Genomic DNA, 19473 nt, shown 5'->3' with positions numbered 1-19473 from the left:
TAACAGTCATCCTATATCATCACATTTCTTCTTAGAACCAGGCACAACTGTATTCTGTTCATCTTTTAAGTGATCTTCCTTGGTTCTTAAGATGGCATGAAGTTTCCTAATGCCAAAATAACAGGTTTCTGTTTAAATTTTCCTAAGTAATTAGAACATTCTTCTCTATTTTTTTTGAGGAAGATTAGCCCTGAGCTAACATCTGCTGCCAATCCTCCTCTTTTTGCTGAGGAAGACTGGGCCTGAGGTAACATCCGTGCCTATCTTCCTCTATTTTATGTGGGACGCCTGCCACAGCATGGCTTGACACGTGGTGTGTAGGTCCGCACCCGGGATCTGAACCAGTGAACCCTGGGGCCACCAAAGCAGAACGTGCGAACTTAACCGCTACGCCACTGGGCTGGCCCCAGAACACTCTTGTTTAAAAGGCCTGAACTATAAAACTTTATCTTTTATCAAAATATAGTTTCACTTTGTCCTCTGCTGTTTAGAAGATGGCCCAAAGCTCTCAAAGATGCATTTTTACCATTTCTCTGGAATGAGTCCTGTCAGGTAAATCAATACTTAGCTTATTTTGTGGTTCATGACTATCCAATTCAAGACTCCTTCCCACAATAAGATAAGTGTGGCAGCTACTATAGCCAGCCAACTCTCAACTTGTTGATAACATGAGATAATAATGGTTGGATTCATAAACTAGACTTCAAGGTCACAAGACTTAGAGACATAGGTTCTACCTTATTTACATCCTTGGTCAAATGGTGGATGTTCCAACTGATGTACAAAAAGTTGGCTTTTATCTGTTCCTGAGTTTGGAATGAAGCCTTCCCTGAATATCAACTAACAGCAAAATGTCTAAATACTTGGACTAAAATACAATTCTCCTTGTACAAGTGATACAAAGCCTACGTTACCTGTTCGGTATTTTCCATTCTTGAAAGGAGAACTGAGAGAAGAGGCTGGGATGATGGGAAGTGGCCACAGGAAATCTTTGTGGAGTCTCTTCAGGGCTATCACAAAGTTGTCTACCCGGGCAGCTCGGGTACGTTCCTTGCATAGCCAACTAATTAGTTCAAAGCCCAGCTGGGCTGCAAAGCAGCCGAGGTCCTTTAGCCGAACTTCTTCTAAGAGACGCCGAGCATGTCTCCAGAGCATCATGTCAATATACATGTTCTCAGCACAGTCACTGTCTTTGCTCCATCTGTAAGTAGGAACACAAGAAAGCTAAAGAACAATCTTTACTGGAAGACTTCACATACTTTTATGCAGTAGCATTGATAACACTGACAAGGAGGTAAGAGATCCAAGATCTAATTCTGACTGAAGAGGAATATAAAGTATCAGGGTTCTCCTCCATATGATACCATGACCTGTTGAACAATACCTGGAACACAGCAGGCTCTTAAAACATATTTGTAGAATGGATACATGGAATAGGAAAAAACAGGAGACAAAGCCAAACCAGGAAGAGGGTGGTGACTGGCCGAAGCAAAGAACAGGAAAAATAAATGCTCTATTTGAAAAGACCAATGAAAAGAGGGAAGGAGAACAGATCAAAGAAACCAAGGAGGGAGGAGCAAAGCGAAATGAAGTCTTCAACGTGAGTTATGCAGATGCATAAAAATAAAAGTGATTTTTAAAAATTAATGACTTGACTAAATACAGTCTGTTATCCCTTACTCACAGGAACGTATACCTGGTTTGGTAACAGTAATGTGGTGGTTTCAGTGAGAGGCAGTACTGGAGCACAACTGCCTAGAGTCAGATCTTGGCTTTGCCACACATTAGTTGTGCGAACATAAGTTTATTTTTCTGGGCCTCTGTTTCTTCACCTGTACAATGTGGATAACAACAGCATCTACCCTTACGGAGTTGTAAGGATTAAAAGACATCAGCAAATGCTTAGAACCGTAAGTGGCACACAGTTAGCACTCAATGTGTATTTGCCAGCATTTAAATTCAGGGTATGGCTGAGAGGCTCCTGTTTGCCTGGCAGTTGTTTATAGTCCTCTGTGGTTGCATTTTACTTGTATACAGCCCTGACTGTGTGTATGCTGGCAGTGGGGTGGTATTAATGGCTGTGATAAGAAAAAGCAGTATCACAATAAAAAATGTTCAAAATGCTCTCACTATGTGCCAGGCACTGTAGTAAGAATATAGCATATAAAAGAAAGGATTAGGGAAGAGAAAAAACAAAAGCCAAGAACATGTAACAACAGAGGAAGGAATACAAGGACCTCACAAACCAGAGGAAATTCTATTTTATAATGTCCAGTACGAGTTCATAGTTACTTCTCAGGAGACAATAACCCACCTATGGGTGATATGGTTTCAGTCTCCAGGATACATTTCCTCTTGGCTCACGGTCTCATGACTTCTCCAATCAAGAGTCCCAGGAGAGTCAAGTACATGTGCACTAAATTTTTACTTTTTGTCAAGAGGTATCGTTGGAAAGAAGAGTAAAACTATTGACTGTAAGAGGGCTTTTGGATTATCTGCATATTTATTTATCTTCCTTTTTATTCTGGTCCTCTATTGTTAGAAGTAATTTAAAGTTAGTTGCATTCAGAACAGGTACATCAAGACCTACTCTAGTACAAGGCGCAGAATCTATACGAAGAGTAAAGAAGTGAACTTTGGAGGAAGAAAAAAGGGAAGCTTTTTGTGTGGTCTCTCAGCCTTCTGGGAATGGAAAAAGTAATTACAATTGGATCAAATAGTTGTTTTCATAAGAAGCAATTTCACAAACGTCCTGAAATGCAATGTGTCATAGAAACGCCCTAAAAGCAGTAACAGCTCTTTATTCTTTTACCTTTTTCCAGAAGGACCAGATGGCATACTTAGTGTTTTCTGTAAGCTGAATTTACCAGCAGGAACAGTGTCAGCTGACTGGGATAAACTGATGCTTCGATTCCTGAAGAACTCAAATCCACCACTTGAACTGGGTTCCTATGATTACACACAATGCGCAGTACAGTTAGAGAAAGATACCATAGAGCTGTATGGCCTAGAGAAGCGGTGCAATTTTGCAACTAACCTGAGCTGTAGGTGTGGGCGGAGGTGTCTCAGATTCTCCAGAGCCAATGGCTTTAAGAAATCGAATCATGTGTCGACATAGGTCCCACTTGCCTTGTTCCAGGGCTGTGTTGAACAGAAGGGTGGCATGCTGCCTACTTACTGCTGGGACTTCCATATTCTATAAAAATAACCAAGACAGACAAGCATAGCATTCCTTTTATACTGCAAATGATTTGGGAAGATATGAGCAATTCTTTACCTCCACTCAGAGAAGGAATACAGCCAAAACACTGCAGGGAATAGTTTAATAGTAAGATTAAAAGGAGCATTAGAAAGCACCATACAAGGAAAAGTGAGGTAAATACTCTGCTGGTCTAATGTAAGTTACGACTTACTGAACTCCCAGGACATGCCAGCTACCCTACTTTAACCTTACATACATTCTTTCATTTCTTCTAGTGACTCTGCAAAATAGGTATATTATCCCTATTTTACAGATGAGGAAAGTGAGTTAAGTAACTTGCTGACGATCAGCAGAAAAGCAAGAATTTTTTAAATCTAGATTTGCCTGACTCCAAGAAACCTCAGGTCTGTCTCCTGTGACAAGAGAGTTTTCTGAGGATGTGACTAAAAAAAATCTCTGCTTTGGGCAATAGTGTGTACTGCTGCTATGAAATCAGCACCTCCCATAATTCTCTCACAAATCTGAACTCACCGCCTGCCTCGGCCTTAATGGAAAGGCGCCTAATAGACAAGTTTAACTGTAATTATTATCTGATAATCCACAGCAACTTAGGAATTCTGATAGAGAAAAAGTTCCCAATTCCATTACTTGGGAGATCATTGAAAGTCTAACGAGTGACCTAAAATGAAAAAAACAGCTGCTTTATTTTGTTTCTATTTTTATGATTCAAAGAACACATTATTTTGAGAAAAACCATGTCCTCTGAGGGTAATTCCTGTGGAAGGACCGAGTCTTCTCAGCTTGCTATGGGGAGCCTGACATGAGGTGCTCTGTTATGACCCATGCTTGCATCAGTATCCCCTCAGCAATGCCACACTATCAGGAAACAAATCTGTTATTGTGGGGGACTCAGACAAACCCAAGAATATTCAAAATAATTATTATTATGTTTCTTATGTAATATCTGCATGTTGTTATATGTATTATAATACATACATTTCTTCAATATTATTCAAAATAATACTGTAAACTCATTAATCTGTTTTAGGCCCATTTATGGACAAATAGGATTAAATACCCTGCAATGTTACCTTATGATATTCAAAGAAACTTTCTGCCGTCAGACTGAGCTCTTCAAAAAGAAAGACACAAACTGAACAGAAACCTGACTGTATTAATTCGTTAAACACAACCACAGTGCCAACACAGAACCTTTTTTAAGTTTAAGCTCATTAATTCTTGTACCTTTATAAGAAGAGAATTGTACCTGTAAGATAATAAGGTAAGAGGCAGCAGTGTCCAAATCCTGAGCCATCAAACATTCCTCAAACAAGTCCTTGGGGTTCCCAACAGCTGCAAAAAGGTAATTCCACAGGGCATATTCAGTCTTCCTGGCACAATGAACAACCGTCTGCAGGAAGAGGGGGAACTCGGTGATAAATTTCGCCACAGTGGGAAGCAGAGGGTCGGGAATGGGCTCCCGTGAGGTAGCTTCTTCTTCCAGCACTTCATGGAGCATGAGCTCCAGCACGTGAGGGAAGTAAGGTAACGCGGTGCAGGACTGGGCTAAGAGCAAGGCTTGCTCCCCAAGGTTCCTGACCAGCAGCTGACGGAGAATGTGGTGGAGGTAGATCTGAGAGGTTCTCTCCACAACACAGAAAGGGAAGAGCACCTCCAGCTGTTCCCTAGCACTGTTCCGGGTGTACAAAGAATCATAGAGTAAAGTGTCATTGACAGCACCAAGGACTAACGCGTCTTCAAATAGAACAGCCAGGGGGTAAATATTGATGTGAAAAGGCAGCATGATCCGCTGGGACAAGAAGGAATGGGGCTTGCGGTGATCCCTAGGGAAGAGAGGGAGCCAAACTTTCATTCCTGCACCTCCACAGCTCAGCCAGAGGGCCTCCAGTAGGTGACGCTTCTGTTTATTTGCTCGACATGTGGTCCAGACATTTTCAACAGACTGGGCTAGTACAACAGGAGGACAGAATGGCAGCTGGAGAAGGAGAGACAAGAAGTGGTTGTTTTCATACTAATCTTGTAAGTTCGTAAGTTTCTAGGTACCCATTTTCTAAGTCTTTCAAAACAATAGTACAACTTCTTGGGAAAATTAGGAGAATCCATTTAGTACCCTGCCTTTCAAAGTATGTGCATTCAAATCTAAAAGCAAAACAAAACAAAACAAAAGCAACCCCCAAGAACTTCACCAGTTTATCCTATTTTCCCATTAGAATTCGCAAATGTAACACTAAAGCAGCAACATCTGGAGTATGGAACATTTTATCATCATTTCGGGACCTTATCCTTTACCCTTCACAAATAGTCTTACACCCACAGGCTTAAGACTAATTTTCAGTACTTTCTCAGTTTCCAAATCACAAGACGATATTCTCCTCTTAAATTCTTTTATTCCTTCATCCCAATACCATATATTCTTAATGTTCTACATCACTTGCATTTTACTCACAAGTTTCCTTTGGTTAGGGTGACTGTCCTTCTCCCGGATCTGAGGGCCTGATCTGTCTCTTTGCATCATGATAAGCTGTCCTGCAAGATTTAGCATAATGCTCTCTGCATCACGAGCCTGAAAGAAAAATAAATCAGATTCATACTCATTAACAGGTATGTTTTCAGCATTTTCCCCTCAATCCATAATGTTTACAGGTTAAACAATCAACAACGTTTACCATGTGTGTACTATAAAAAGCCATTCTGTTAGGCTTTGTGGGACTATGAGGAGCTTTCCGGCTAGGGTAGAACAAGCTTAACACAATTCAATTAATGAACAATGCAAGTGAACATAAAACAGAGGGCAGAGCTGAATTATCCTGGAAAAACTAAGAGAACGTAGCACGTTCATAAAAATGAGAGATCACTTCAGTGACCTAGCTGGCATGGCTAGAGAAGGCTCCAAGATGAGGTGGAACTTGAAGGGTGAGGAAGACATACACGAGTAGAAGAAGGGATGGTACTTAGTTGAAGGATACAATGTAAACGACACGGAGATAGGACAGAACAGTTCCACTAGGAAAGTGAGAACAATCTGGCTAGATTAGGGATATTATGGGAAAAATGCTGGATGGCAATACACCTTCCGGGAGGGCTTGGAAAGCCAGGTAAAAAACAGCAGGAAATAAGCCACTACTTAACAGTTGCTGAATAAGGGAGTTATTAAAAATTCTGAGTTATTCAGGGTGGGTTACTGGCGAGAGGCAGATATTATGGGTGTTGACTTCAGGAATGAAGGAAATAGTCTGCCTTTTTATTATGGAAAATTTCAATCAAACCTCAAAGTAGAGAACCTAGTATAATGATTTCCCATTGAACCCTATCACCTAGCTTAAAGTTTGAGAGGAACTGTTTTAAAATGAATCTCAGATATTAAGTCATTTTCACTTGCAAAAGGAAGAGCATTTTGATTAAAAAACAAAAAACAAAAGCTTACTGATATTCTAGACATGAAGAGTAGAAAATGAGAACTGAATCAAAAATGATTTCAGGGTATCAAATCTAAGTGCTAGAGAAGTTGAAGTTATCACCGATAGAAGTTAGGAGGAGAAATTAAAGAAAACTGAGCGGTTTCATTTTACTGCCCATTAAATCTGAAAGAATCTTAAGACCGTCAAGTAAAAATGTTATAAGAGATGACTGAATCAGAGATGCCTATGCCAGAATCAACCATAAAGGCGAGGCTGGTAAACTGAAGCAAAGAAGTTTGGGGCTGAAAGAGCAGAGGACTATCATCTAAGCTTCTGAAGACAGGAAGAGAACCAGGAGAGGATGCTGTCACATAAACCAAGGAAGGAAAGGATTTTAGGAAGGAAAGGATGATTATTCAGAAGATGTGGGATGGTGTCCCAGCTTTGACACTTGCTGGCTGGCCAAATTTAAGCTGCCAATATCATTTACAGTTTAGTCAGGAAAATGGCAGCCACCCTATGTATTCTACTTGCAAAAAATAATCAGATATACAAAATGCTCTTTTGTACTCCCTTCAGACACTTACAAGGGACTGCGTACGAAGAAACAGCAAAAGGGTCCAGAACATTCAAGGACGGTGTCATTTTTTTAGACCCTATCTAGGTAAGTAATAAGCATGGTATGAACTGTTGTTAATTTACAAAGTACAAACGTAAAAAATAAAAACCATAAAATCTCCAAGAAGCTGTCATGAAGCCCAAGAACTTTACTTGGAAAGAAGTCTTCAGTTCTCCATTTAGCACATAAAGACATGAAAACTAAAAATTTGAATATCGTCCATATCACGTGAGAAACAGCAAACAACTTGGAGGTAGGAGAAGGAAAAATGGAATTTAAAAGGTGTGTGGGAACAATAAGAACTAGAGGCAGAGGAAAAGGAAAAATGAACATGCAAACACAAGAATCAAAAAACAGTATGACTGTTGGGGGACAGGCATAGGAACAAACTCTTTAAACACTTCAAAAGACCTTAAGAGCACTTACTGCAATTCACCACAATGTGACTAATGTTCATAATGACCACTTTTCAGTTTTAAGATGGTAAACTTCATACTACCTCATTAGGGGGAAAAAAAGGTAAAACACTTCTCTTTTCTTCAACTGTATCCATGCATTCAACGTTTTCTACCGATAATACTGCAATAGGTAAGAAGAGACGAGCGCAACAGCACTCTCGGGCAGCTTGAATGAGCTTTTCAGAAACTTGTTGTAACATAAAAGCAAGGACTATCTGTATCCTCGAAATCTTAAATTTGAAGGAACCCAACACACCATCTCTTAGCCTTAAAAATCCCTGGCAGATGATTCTCATTGGGAGTTTCAGGGACAAGGAGCTCACTCTTTCATGAGGGAGGCCATCTTACTGTTGAACAGTCCCATTGTTAGTTTCCTAAAATTAGCTTGCTTTGCTGTAGCAATCTTCCCTCTGTGAAAGATGTAATCAGTCTATTTCCTATTATATTTTAACTTCTTAATCTGCTCTTCACCAAGTGAGATATCTCCTCTTTGTAAAAGGCCCTCTTAAAATGGGTTACCCAGTACCACTCATGCCACCGATTGCCTACTATATCTGGGATATAGAAGGAGTCCCTTTTTTTCCTAGTATGAAAACTTCAAACATGATCAAAGTATAGAGAATAGTACAATGAACCTCCATATTTCTATCATTCAGATCCACAACTATCAAGATTTTGCCCTATTTGCTCCATCAATCCCTTTCTTCTTTTTATTTATTTTGCCAAAGCGTTTTAAAGGATGGTATCACGTCATTTTATCTCTATACACTTAATACGCATCTCTAAAATATATGGATATTTGTTTATATAATCACAGTGCCAGTATCACATCTAATAAAATTTATAATTATTTCTTAGTGTCATTTCTCAGTCTATATTTAAATATCTCTGATTGACTTAACAGGGTCTTTTTACAGTCAGTTTGAATCACGATACAAAATAACTTACACATTGCATTTAGTTGTTTTGGCTTTAAAGTCTTATTTAGAAGAGTGTTTTTCCCCCTTACGTTACTGACTTCTTGTAGCTGTCCTATAGAATGTTCTACATTCTGCCTCCCTGTAGTGTTAAACTAAACCTCTATCCTTGTATTTCCTGTGAATGGAAGATGATTCTGGAAGCTTGATTCAGTTCAGTTTTAGTGTTTTTGGCAGTAATTCTTCATATGAATGTCATCTTGCCTCACCCAGGAAGCCACACCTGGTTCTTTCACTTTTAATAATGTTGAGATTGATTAATAAGGGTTGGGTATGACAACCTGATCCCTTCATTGTGAAGTTCCCCATCAACCTTTCATCTGATGGTTTCATCTAAAGACGACCACTGCCTGAATCAGTTATTTCCTCAGGGGCTACAAAAACGGTGATTCTTTAATTCTTACATTCCTTCCACATCTTTTAGCCAGAATTCTTCTGTAAAACAGAACTTTCCCTTATCAACTAGGACCATCTGGTTACTATGAAATATAATTTGCAGAGGAAATGGGACCTATATTTTAAAGAAGATCAATGAAAGTGACTTAATAGGAAGTAAAATACAGACTGGGAAGACAGGGATGACAAATAAACCTACACACAATTTTCCTCTGATGGGTTCCACCTTGACATGAAGTTTGCAAAACACTGGTATAATGGAAGGAACCTTGGAATAGGAAGTTACGCAACGTGGGTCCTGGTGGAACCACTACATACACAGTTACTTTAACCAGAAACTATGGGATTATCCTTTCTCTTTCCTCCTAATTAACTAGTCATGGAGTCCTCTGTATTTTACATTCATTCCATTTCTTTCCATCTTTTTCACTGCCCAAGTTTAGGCCACTAATACCAGTCACTTAGATCATTACAATGGCTCCCAGCTATTCTCCTCTTGTCCAGTTCGTTCATTTTCCTTCTTACAGTTAAAGCATATGTTACAAAGCTTAGGTCTAGTAATACCCAGCTTACAATACTTTGGATTTTAGACTCATATCCTCTCTCATGCTTTATGTTCCAATCACTCTGAAGTTCTTCCAATTTCCTGAATGTGTCATGTTCTCTCTTATCTATGGGCCTTTACACTCCTGTTCCCTCTGCCTGAAATTCCCCCTCTCTTACTTAGATAACCACCACTTGTTCTTCAGGTTTCAATCTAAATGGCAAAGAAATCTCTGATTGTTTAGACTACTCCAGGTTTTTGTTATACACTCTTAAGAGTAACCTGCACTACTTTTTGTTACACACATCACAATTAGGATTAATTATTTATGTAATTATTTCTTTACTGTCTGAGCAGAAACCATGTTTGTTTAGTCTGCTACTGTAAACAAGCATCTTTTCGCACAAGGCACATTTTAGACACTTAGTATTTATTTGCTGAACAAATAAATAGTTCCTGATATCAACTTAAAACACTAAAAACCAAGACGAAATGGAATGGTACCTGCTGTGGCATTTTCAGGGTGATTCCATTCTCTGTACTCACTGAAGTCAGAGTGACAGATACTACAAGGAAAGGGTGAGGAATGTAGCGTGACATGGAGACTTCCTGAAGAACCTGAATACTAGCAGTAGTATTTGGACTGCAAAAAAAAAAAGAGAGAGAAAGAAGCCCACACACCTCAACAACAATGGTAACAAGGTTTTTTTTCGTTTTCTGTTATTAATAGCATTAGAGTTCATGCTTATGGAGGCCCCAAATACCTTCTACCTATTGTTCCCTCCTCCCCAGGTGTCCTTCAAGAAGCAGGCTGACAAGGGTGAGGCATCCAAAGAACACACATGGGGATGAGGGAGAAAGAAAGGGAGTAAGGTGAAGAAGGGAAGAAAAAAACTGGGAAGCTGCTATAGGAATAGCTTAGTTGGTTGAGAAATAGTTGGTTAAGAAAGGATATGGGTTCTGTCTGAGGCTAGTGAGATTTCTTAATTTGTATCTTTAAATTACTCCTCAATCACTAAGCTACTTCAGCAAATACACAATCCACGGCTGTTTAAAAAAAGAAACAGAAAACATGGGAGAGCCAGCCGTGATGGCCTAGCGGTTAAAGTTCAGCACTCTCACTGCTTCAGCGGCATGGGTTCAGCTCCTGGGCGTGGAACCACACCACTTGTCTGTTGGTGGCAATGCTGTGATGGCAGCTCACACAGAAGAACCAGAAGAAACTACAACTATACATAACTATTTACTGGGGCTTTGAGGGGAGACGGGAAGAAAACAGGAGGAAGATTGGCAACAGATATTAGCTTAGGGTGAATCTTCCCCTGCAAAAAAAAAAAAAAAAAAAAAAAATCTGAGAGCGAAAGACAACTTAAGAAGTATGGTCTAAATGCTGCAAGACAACCAGATGACAAGAAGAACAGAGGCCACACACAGCAGCAACGGGACTGCTGGTTTTCTCTGCCCCAGAATATAGCCATCTAGCTCAGTGGAAATGTGAGTGAGTCTGCTAAGGAAATGCTTCCTAAGGGCTTAAAGCTGTGGAACTCCTTCGAATTTCCCCAAGTTTTTAGAACACTAGCAAACAGTTAGTAATCACCTGTTTTCAAGGTTGTGGAAAAAAATCCAAACTATCCCAAACTCTATTCCAAACTAGACTTTTTTTCAACTGAATCCATTAAGATTAGCTGAAGAGGTTAGTGCAGGCTCTTCTATCTAATCTATCTATGTAGCTAAAAAATAACTACTACATGAATATCACTAATTAAAATTCCTTGCTTTTTTAACTCTTAAGGCAAAGGAAACTAAATATAAAGTTAGAATAACTGTTTTGAGAAAATGAAAACTACAGAGGAAACATGATAAACAGGACCAAAAAGTGATCTGTCATATACTATATACGTACCCATCAGATTTTCTTTCAATACCGTAAAGGCATATTGAACAGTCTGCTCTAAATACTATTACCATGTCCCGAAAGACACTAAGCAGTAATGTCTCTGCCGGTGCTTTGGTGACGTGAGCAAAGGCATTGTCCAGATTTGATGTTCGCAAGTAAACTCTGAGCTGAAGGAAACAAAAATAAAGAAAACTGTAAAAACAAGATGCCTACCATGGATGAGTAAATACTTTAGACACAGTGTTTATCTACTGACTTTTTTTCAAGTAAGAGGAGTTAAAAGACTAATCTGAGCATTAATAATAAATGGATAATGTTTACATTTTGACAGGGTATGCTCATTTTACAAATAACCAAAAGATGAAGTCATCAAAACTGTGAATGTACTATTACAAGACACTCCTTTTAGACCTCCATACTAAGACATGACATAAGGAGACCAGCAGTTTCTCAAAAAATAAACATACGCATCAATAAATTAATAAATCTCTAAGGACAGCCATCCTTATACTTTTCTGCTTTTAACTATTTTTCATTATTTACAAACTTTATAGAGAATCTCTAACAGCTAAAATCCTTAGAGAAGCTCTCAGAAGGCCTTATTACCCCTTTAAAATTTTTTAAAAAGTAGTAAACTGAAATGAAAATTCCATGTTAAAAATACCAAATTCTTACTTGAAAATAAAAGCCAAATTCTTGAAACATGTTTTGTTCATTTTGCACTAGATTATCTTCTATATAAAACCAAATAGTAGTGCTTAGTATCTTTAAAATATAAAAATATGCTATTTCTGAGAGAACAAAAACTTACCTCTTCTTGATGGTCACTTATGTTATAACATGCAAGGACAATAAAATCATTCCACCAGGCTAAGCCACCTGTCACAATCATATTTTGCTCCTTAAAAGAAAATTTTAAAAACCATATTTACTTTTATTTATGCTGCCAGAAATTACGATAAGTAATACACTTATAAAATATTCCTAAGCAGACAATCAAAGTTCAAATTATTTCTGCTCTACTCTCTATCTCCCCAATTAAATATTACTATCGAGCCTTTATTAATAATGATTTATATCCTATTCTGAAAAAATAAACATTTCTCTAAGACAGAAAATATATCATTCAAAATAAGTGGGTACCATGCAGCATCATTATTCCCACATTTGACAGACCTTGGTTTAAATTTTGACTTTATCTTTCATCAGCTGCTTGACTCTGAATCCTAGTTTCTCTTTTACAAAATGGTTAGTAACAATAGTGCCCTCACTGAGTTGTTATAAAGATCAATAAAACAACATTTTTGAAAGCACGCTAAAGTGCTGATACACATTAGGCACCTATTAAATGTTAATTTCCTTCTCTTTTCCTATTTGATTCTTACAAAATCCAACTGCATATGTTTGTATGCTACCCAAGTATTTCTATCACATACAGAAAAGCAGGGAATGATCTCAAATTTTGTGGAAATTTATTCTGATCTTATTCTGATGAACTCAGCCTGGAATGTAAAAGTAAATCCTTAGGTTAAAGAATTATAGTGCCTGATCTTAACGAGAATTAAAAACAAACCAAATATCTCGATACGATCCTTTATCAAATATGAAGTACCTTATCAGAATTAACTCAGAAATAATCCAACATCAGTTTTTAAATATTTGATTGTATTTTTTATTAAGTAAACAGTGGTTTACTTTATAGTTATTTCATATTGTAGTTCTCTTATACTTTGAGAAATAAATTTCTAATTTCAAAAAGACTAACCTGGGTTATGTTTCCAAAAAGCTTCCATTTTTTGGTGAGTAAAGAGTAATGTGCAAAACCAAACTTGCCAACCACAGCAATATTCTGTCCAAGCTTATCAATAGCTGAAAACTGATTGAAAAAAAAATTAAAAACTCTTCCTTGCAAACTTATATACTTTATTAGATATAAAGAGCTTAGTATTGTGTCAGGCAGATAAACTATTAATAAATGTTTGCTAAGTGAACTAAATGTAAAATGCTAAATTTAAAAATCTGAATATTTATACACAAGTTATGTTTGACGAAATTATGGATGCTAATACACTAACAATGTACAAAGGACCAAGCATTAAAATTTTACTTTTATCAATGCACCCACTGAAAGGCTCAATTTCCAGAATGCCACATGCAGTAAATGCTATCCAATGAAAGTTAACACCAGCAAAATAATAACTCACCCGTATAGGCCAATTGCTCTCTAGATAGATGCTGGAAATCTATAGAAAATAACACATCAGTTTCATAAGACTTCTGAAATGCATTTAAACCGAAAGCATTTAAAGCATTAACATCACAATATGATACTCATCTTCCTGTACAATGTTTAAAGTGCTCCCAAATAATGGTATTACTAGTAGAGTACTTGGAATTTACCATTTGTAAACCAGCCAGTATTTCACATCTCCTGTCTTAACCACCTCATTATAAGTTTCTAGACATCAGGATTTCCTCCTTTTTCTCTACACTGTTTTTGTTTGTCTGTTTTAAATACTGAACATTCAAAAATACAGACTGACAAAAAGATTTTTAGAGACGCACCCATGAGGTCAGCCAAGAACTGTGCAGAGGAACAGTTCGCGTTTGCTGATCTGAACCATCCCAAAACAGCCTTATCTAATAAAATCAGAGCCTCAGCAAGAATTTTCTTTTTGTTTTTTAATGGAAATATTTTTATTTTTTCTGATTAAAAAAACATATGCTTATAAAACAATATAAAAATGTACAAAGTACAAAATGAAATTCTCCTGTTATATCACTGCTCAGGGATAACCAGTTCTTACTCTATCTCTAAACAAACGTCCATATACCTGTAAACATGTGTCTAGGCTACTATTTTTGATTGAGGTGTTCAACTTACTCAGCTACAAGAACTTTTAATACATTTCAGATATTAACTCTTTATCTGCAACCTAAGTAGTAAATATATCTTCCTATGTTGTCTGTCTTACATCTTTGTACATGGTGTCTTTGTATCACTCTAACAAGAATTTTAAATTTAAAGAATCCTCTGTGAGATATTAATGTAAATTAAGTAAATTCTAGCTTTACTGAGACTGTGATCTCTCTACAAGCCTACTGATTAAGAGTGCAGGGTGAAAATTAACAGAGCAACAGCACAAGGGAAGAATCTTCTGTTCCTGGAATAAGAGAACATTCAATTTACTCAAATTTATTTTTGTTTTACTCAAAGAAAAATTATTACATATTTAAAAAAGAAAGCCAAATTAAAAAGCCAAGTAAACAGAATCAAATCCAATAAGATTCTCTGTGTAATGCAAAGACAAAACAAAAATCAAGTAAAAATATGAAGAAAACATCTGTACTAACCTTGATAAAATTTATTCATAAAACTACTTTTGTTAGACTTCACTTATTATCTAGTAATTCAACCTAAAATCTAAGTAAATTAATAGCTTTTAGTACATTAGGAAGTTCTTAACCCTAGTGCTGGTTTGTGGAAGCCTTACCTTACAGAATTAAAGATAACAGTGTCACAATATATTCTTGAAGAATGCTTAACTTTTATCTTAACAGATATGCTGTACCATTCAGGCCAATTAATGAAATTCACTATAATGGATAAAATTAGTTCAAAAGAATGGTAATCTGAGGTAATGATCAGGCGGCAAAATAATAGTTGAAAGTAGTTTTGTAGGAGGCTGTAAGTGAAATTCTTTTTTTGAATGAAGAAAATAAAAACAGTCACTTGCAGAAGGAGATACTTGGAGTATTACTGGGCTAGCCATGCAAGACACTAAAAAGAACCCCCACTGAACCCAAACCTTGGTGTTTCCTAAGTACTTAGGAAATGTGTGCGAGGATAAAGTGTGAGGTGGGATCTCACCGACAAAGTGGACTGCAACATGAAGAATTTCTAATCATGGGAACCAAGGTTAAATCTTATCATATGATCACACTCTGATGAATATCGTAGGGGAAAACAATTTATTCTTTTAACTTCCAAAAGTGTATGAGATGCCACAAATGGCAAATGGTTTATTTTTAAACTTAAAGTTTAAGTTTAAAATGAAGCCTTATTTCTTATGCAGATGCTACGAAATGAGAAGAAAACTTCTTCTCCAGTAGGTCACCTTTATTGATGTATGGGTCACCTGAACTTTGAGCTCTATCCCTAATACTGAGAACAGGAAATGGCAGAAGTAAGGAAAGAGGCAGCTAATGAATAATGAAGAAACTCAGGTCAGGACTGCATACTCAGGGCACAAAAGTCATGCCACATCACTGGGAAATGAGTGCTAAGGTACAGAATCTCTACTCTTAACATCTTAGGATTTTTCAAACTCTCAAAGAACCTAAATCTTCCTCCCCTCCCCCCCAACTTAAAGTCATTCTGCTAAAATCCTGTCTCTTGCCTAGACTACTTTAGTCTTTAATTGGTGAGACTACGAAAGCCATCCTCCCAAAGAGATTTGACCTGTGCCAAATACCACGCCTAGTACATTTTATAACTGTAGGAATGAGAACAAATTGTTTATAAAGGAAATAGCCTTTAAAATCTTCTCTGTTGACACCCCTAACGTAATGCTCGATACATTGTAGGTGCTTATCTCCCACATTTTGTGAATCTTATTCTTTCCAAATAGTTAGCCAGGTTAACCATAAAACCAACATTTCAGAATGCGGGGTGATAATGATTCATGCACCTTCCAAAAACAAATGTTTTATACCATACAAAATACTGAGTATTAACATAAACGGCAGTTCAAGAAGGAACACACATGAAAACCATAAGGGTGTTGTTGCTGTTTTTTTTTTTAAATTTCACATTATTTGTGCTCCATCTGTCAACAAACTACCTTCAAAATTTTAAAAATTTATAGCTAGAAAATATAAATTAAAAAAAAACCCAAAAAACAAAAAAAGCCCCATCTCTACCAGCAGCTACTAACCCTGCTTCTGACAAGTACGTGTTTGTGGGGGTTTTTTGCATGTGAGGAAGTCTGGCCCTGAGCTAACATCTGTTGCCAATCTTCCTCTTTTTGCTTGAGGAAGACTGTCAAAATCTGTGCCAATTTTCCTCTATTTTACGTGGGATGCTGCCACAGTGTGGCTTGATGAGCGGTGCTAGGTCCGCACCTGGGATCTGAACCTGTGAACCCCAGGCTGCCAAAGCTGAGTGTGCGAACTTAAGCACCACACAACTGGGCCGGCCCTGTATCTGTGTTGTTTTAAAGGAAAAAACATAATTAACAGAGAATCTTCTCATCAGGAAACTAACAAGTGTAAGGTTTCTACACTTAGGCTTAAACAAACAAAAAAATCCAGTAGTCTACATGAGGAACAGACAGAGCAGCAGAATTAGTTGGAACTCATTTGATGAACTCTAAGCTGTACGAGAAGCATACAAAGAATAAATCACGCAAACAAAGCCACTTTGATGGAGGATGCGGGCACTTATCCTAGAGGAGAGCATATGCTGAAGAGGGAATTGAATTATAGACACCCATGTTCTTCAGGGAATCATTACTAATTGCTAAAAAGCCTGGAAGGTAAAGCATTAGCATTGCGAGCACATTGTAAACCAGCTACCAAAACACCACCATAACACTGTGTTGACTCGTGTGGTGGGTGTGCCAGCAAACAAAATGTAGGGCAACTCCAAATAAAAACACTGCCAAATAGGCTCATTCTATGTTTTAGCTCAAGGTCAGCAGTATTTTATATGATTCAGCATTTAGTACCTAGGTTTTAAAATAGGTTAGATTGTTACTTTAATTTATATCATGATAAGGATAAGTCTGCCACTAACTGGCTGTGTGACCTTGGGCAAGTCACCTAACTTCCCTGAGCCTCAGTTTCCTCATGTATAAAATCCAGTTGGACTACATGATCTCTAAAGTCCTTCCAGCTCTAAAAATTCTATGAGTCTATTAAAACTTAATTGTTTGGGGAGTGTAATTCTGGCATTATTTTTATTAGTTTTAAGGAAACTGAAAAAATTAGGTAAAGCTAGAGTTAAACAAGTTCATCTTTCTGAATATTTTAGATATCTAAAGAACAGAATGACAGAAGAATCTTGCTAATACCTACTTTGTCCAAAGTTGTAATATTAGTGTTATATGCTTCTACTATGGGATACTTCATAGATGGCTAAGAATCACAGAATCACTGAATTTTTGAGCTGGAAGGAATTCAATTTTTGTTATTGCCTGATGGATTTTTGAGTTCCAGACCTACCTTCTTTGATCCTCTGCTCTACTTGGCTCTCTGGCAACACAGACCTGGCTAGGCAGAACTGGCATTGATGCTAGGTCAGTGTAGAATGAATAGTTCAAAGTATGGGGAAATGAAAATAGCAGAGAAATGGCTATAGGAGAGAAGGGAGCAGTGGAAAATTTTAGTCAAGGAAGTAGCTGATGCAGTTTTATTTAATAATTGTTACTAATTATAAAATGGTATGCACATTGTTTGATTTTATGAATTTATTAATGTAAGTTAAATACATTTTCTTTTAGTGTATACCACATGTCAACGTAGGAGATACTCCTTCAATTTGCACATAATGACCATTCTTCTGTCTTTCATTATCTCCACTCAAAGTCAACTGAAAATAACATGTGAGCTGAAGTAAGCTAGTAAGGTAAAAGTATAGAATGTAGGAGGCAGGCAAAGAATTGTGGAAACAGAAACTGACTAAAAGAAACTAATCCGAGAGTAGGCTCTGATGTACCTAAGACATTTTGGCATCAAAAGGGGGAAAAAAGCACTCAGGACTTTGAAATAGTCTATGAAAGTTTCTTTCAAGAAACTCCAATTTATTGATTTACCCAAATTAATTTTATTTGGTATCAAAATTCAGAATTAATTTCCACGTTAAATGCCAATTTATCAGAATTACTAAAAGAAACTGCTAATTTAAAAGTTATGTCAGAATGAGTAAATTATATGGAACAAGATTAAATAATAACAAAATTATTAACCATAAAGTTCTAGACTGATCACAGGTCTGCAATTTGCATCCAAAGTCAGGTAATTAACTTCAGTGTTAGGAAGTTAATTAGGACCACAAGGTCAGCTGCACAGGTTACTAATCCATATTGTCACTTTCCATGAAATAATTACACTTCTGAATATGCAAATCCTCAGAGCTAAATTTACACCCAAATAAGGCCAGAAGTAAAATACAGTTTTGCTCAATAAGAAGGCAAAACATAAACTTCCAGTTTTTGAAACTGTTCACTACTAATGGACTTACAGCAGGTGGGGATACACTCTAATCATGTGGAAAGCAAGGAAGGAGAAGACACGAGGACAGAACACAGAAAAGCAGGAGAGAGACATGACAGTCAAAAAGGTTAAAAAGCTTCTCAGTTTTCTAAAGCAACAGACGAAATATTTAAAAAAATGCTCCATGTGCTATCTTACCAAGGACTGAGCAATAGGCAACCATAATTGAAGACTTACCTGTACCACATGCCAATGCCGATGTCCAAGTAAAGTGCTTAAACCCTGAGACTCTAAACCACCATCTGCAAAAGGGCTCTTTTCCCGACTGGGCTTATGCTCACGGCGTGCTGAAGAACTCCTGGGATTCTGGGTTTGTGAGGCCTCTCCACAGTTCAAGTACAATCGATCTTCCCCCTGAAGCAACACTTGCTCTTGGTTACTCTAGATGAGGGGAAAAGGAAGCAGAGGGGCAAAGGAGGAAAGCAAACAAAAACAACTCAATATTAGGTGGGGGAAAGTAAGTAATACATCAACTTAGTTTTATTATAGGAAATGTACCATATATCTCAAAGGTGATTTTCCTCACAGAGAACTAGATGACCCAATGATCTCACGCGGAACAGGCGATATTTTAATGATCACTTCTCAGTGTAAATTAATCTTTGTTAAAGTCTGTTTTATCACACAGATTCCAAAACATGCCCAGGTTTACAACTGCTACAGCACTATCTTTCATTACTACTTCA

The 19473-nt window shown here is 37.4% G+C and overlaps 1 protein-coding gene across 8 annotated transcripts in view; it reads right to left on the bottom strand.

Annotated features, from left to right (window-relative positions):
• RIC1 (RIC1 homolog, RAB6A GEF complex partner 1) overlaps positions 1 to 19473 on the bottom strand; it is a 145211-nt gene that overhangs the window by 6777 nt on the left and 118961 nt on the right. For all 8 annotated transcript variants that reach the window (XM_023627318.2, XM_070248299.1, XM_023627320.2 and 5 more), the window contains 11 exons: positions 18965 to 19168; positions 13717 to 13755; positions 13278 to 13388; positions 12324 to 12413; positions 11519 to 11679; positions 10120 to 10258; positions 5670 to 5786; positions 4470 to 5198; positions 3038 to 3196; positions 2813 to 2949; positions 915 to 1201 (listed from right to left, as the gene is read on the bottom strand). In XM_023627318.2, the coding sequence (XP_023483086.1) occupies positions 915 to 1201; positions 2813 to 2949; positions 3038 to 3196; positions 4470 to 5198; positions 5670 to 5786; positions 10120 to 10258; positions 11519 to 11679; positions 12324 to 12413; positions 13278 to 13388; positions 13717 to 13755; positions 18965 to 19168 (2173 nt within the window). The remainder of the gene's footprint in view (positions 1 to 914; positions 1202 to 2812; positions 2950 to 3037; positions 3197 to 4469; positions 5199 to 5669; positions 5787 to 10119; positions 10259 to 11518; positions 11680 to 12323; positions 12414 to 13277; positions 13389 to 13716; positions 13756 to 18964; positions 19169 to 19473) is intronic.

Source organism: Equus caballus, chromosome 23 (assembly GCF_041296265.1).
Source record: "Equus caballus isolate H_3958 breed thoroughbred chromosome 23, TB-T2T, whole genome shotgun sequence".
NCBI classification, from domain to species: domain Eukaryota; kingdom Metazoa; phylum Chordata; class Mammalia; order Perissodactyla; family Equidae; genus Equus; species Equus caballus.
The sequence above is the reverse complement of the archived record's forward strand: the minus strand, read 5'-3'. Positions and strand labels throughout refer to the sequence as shown.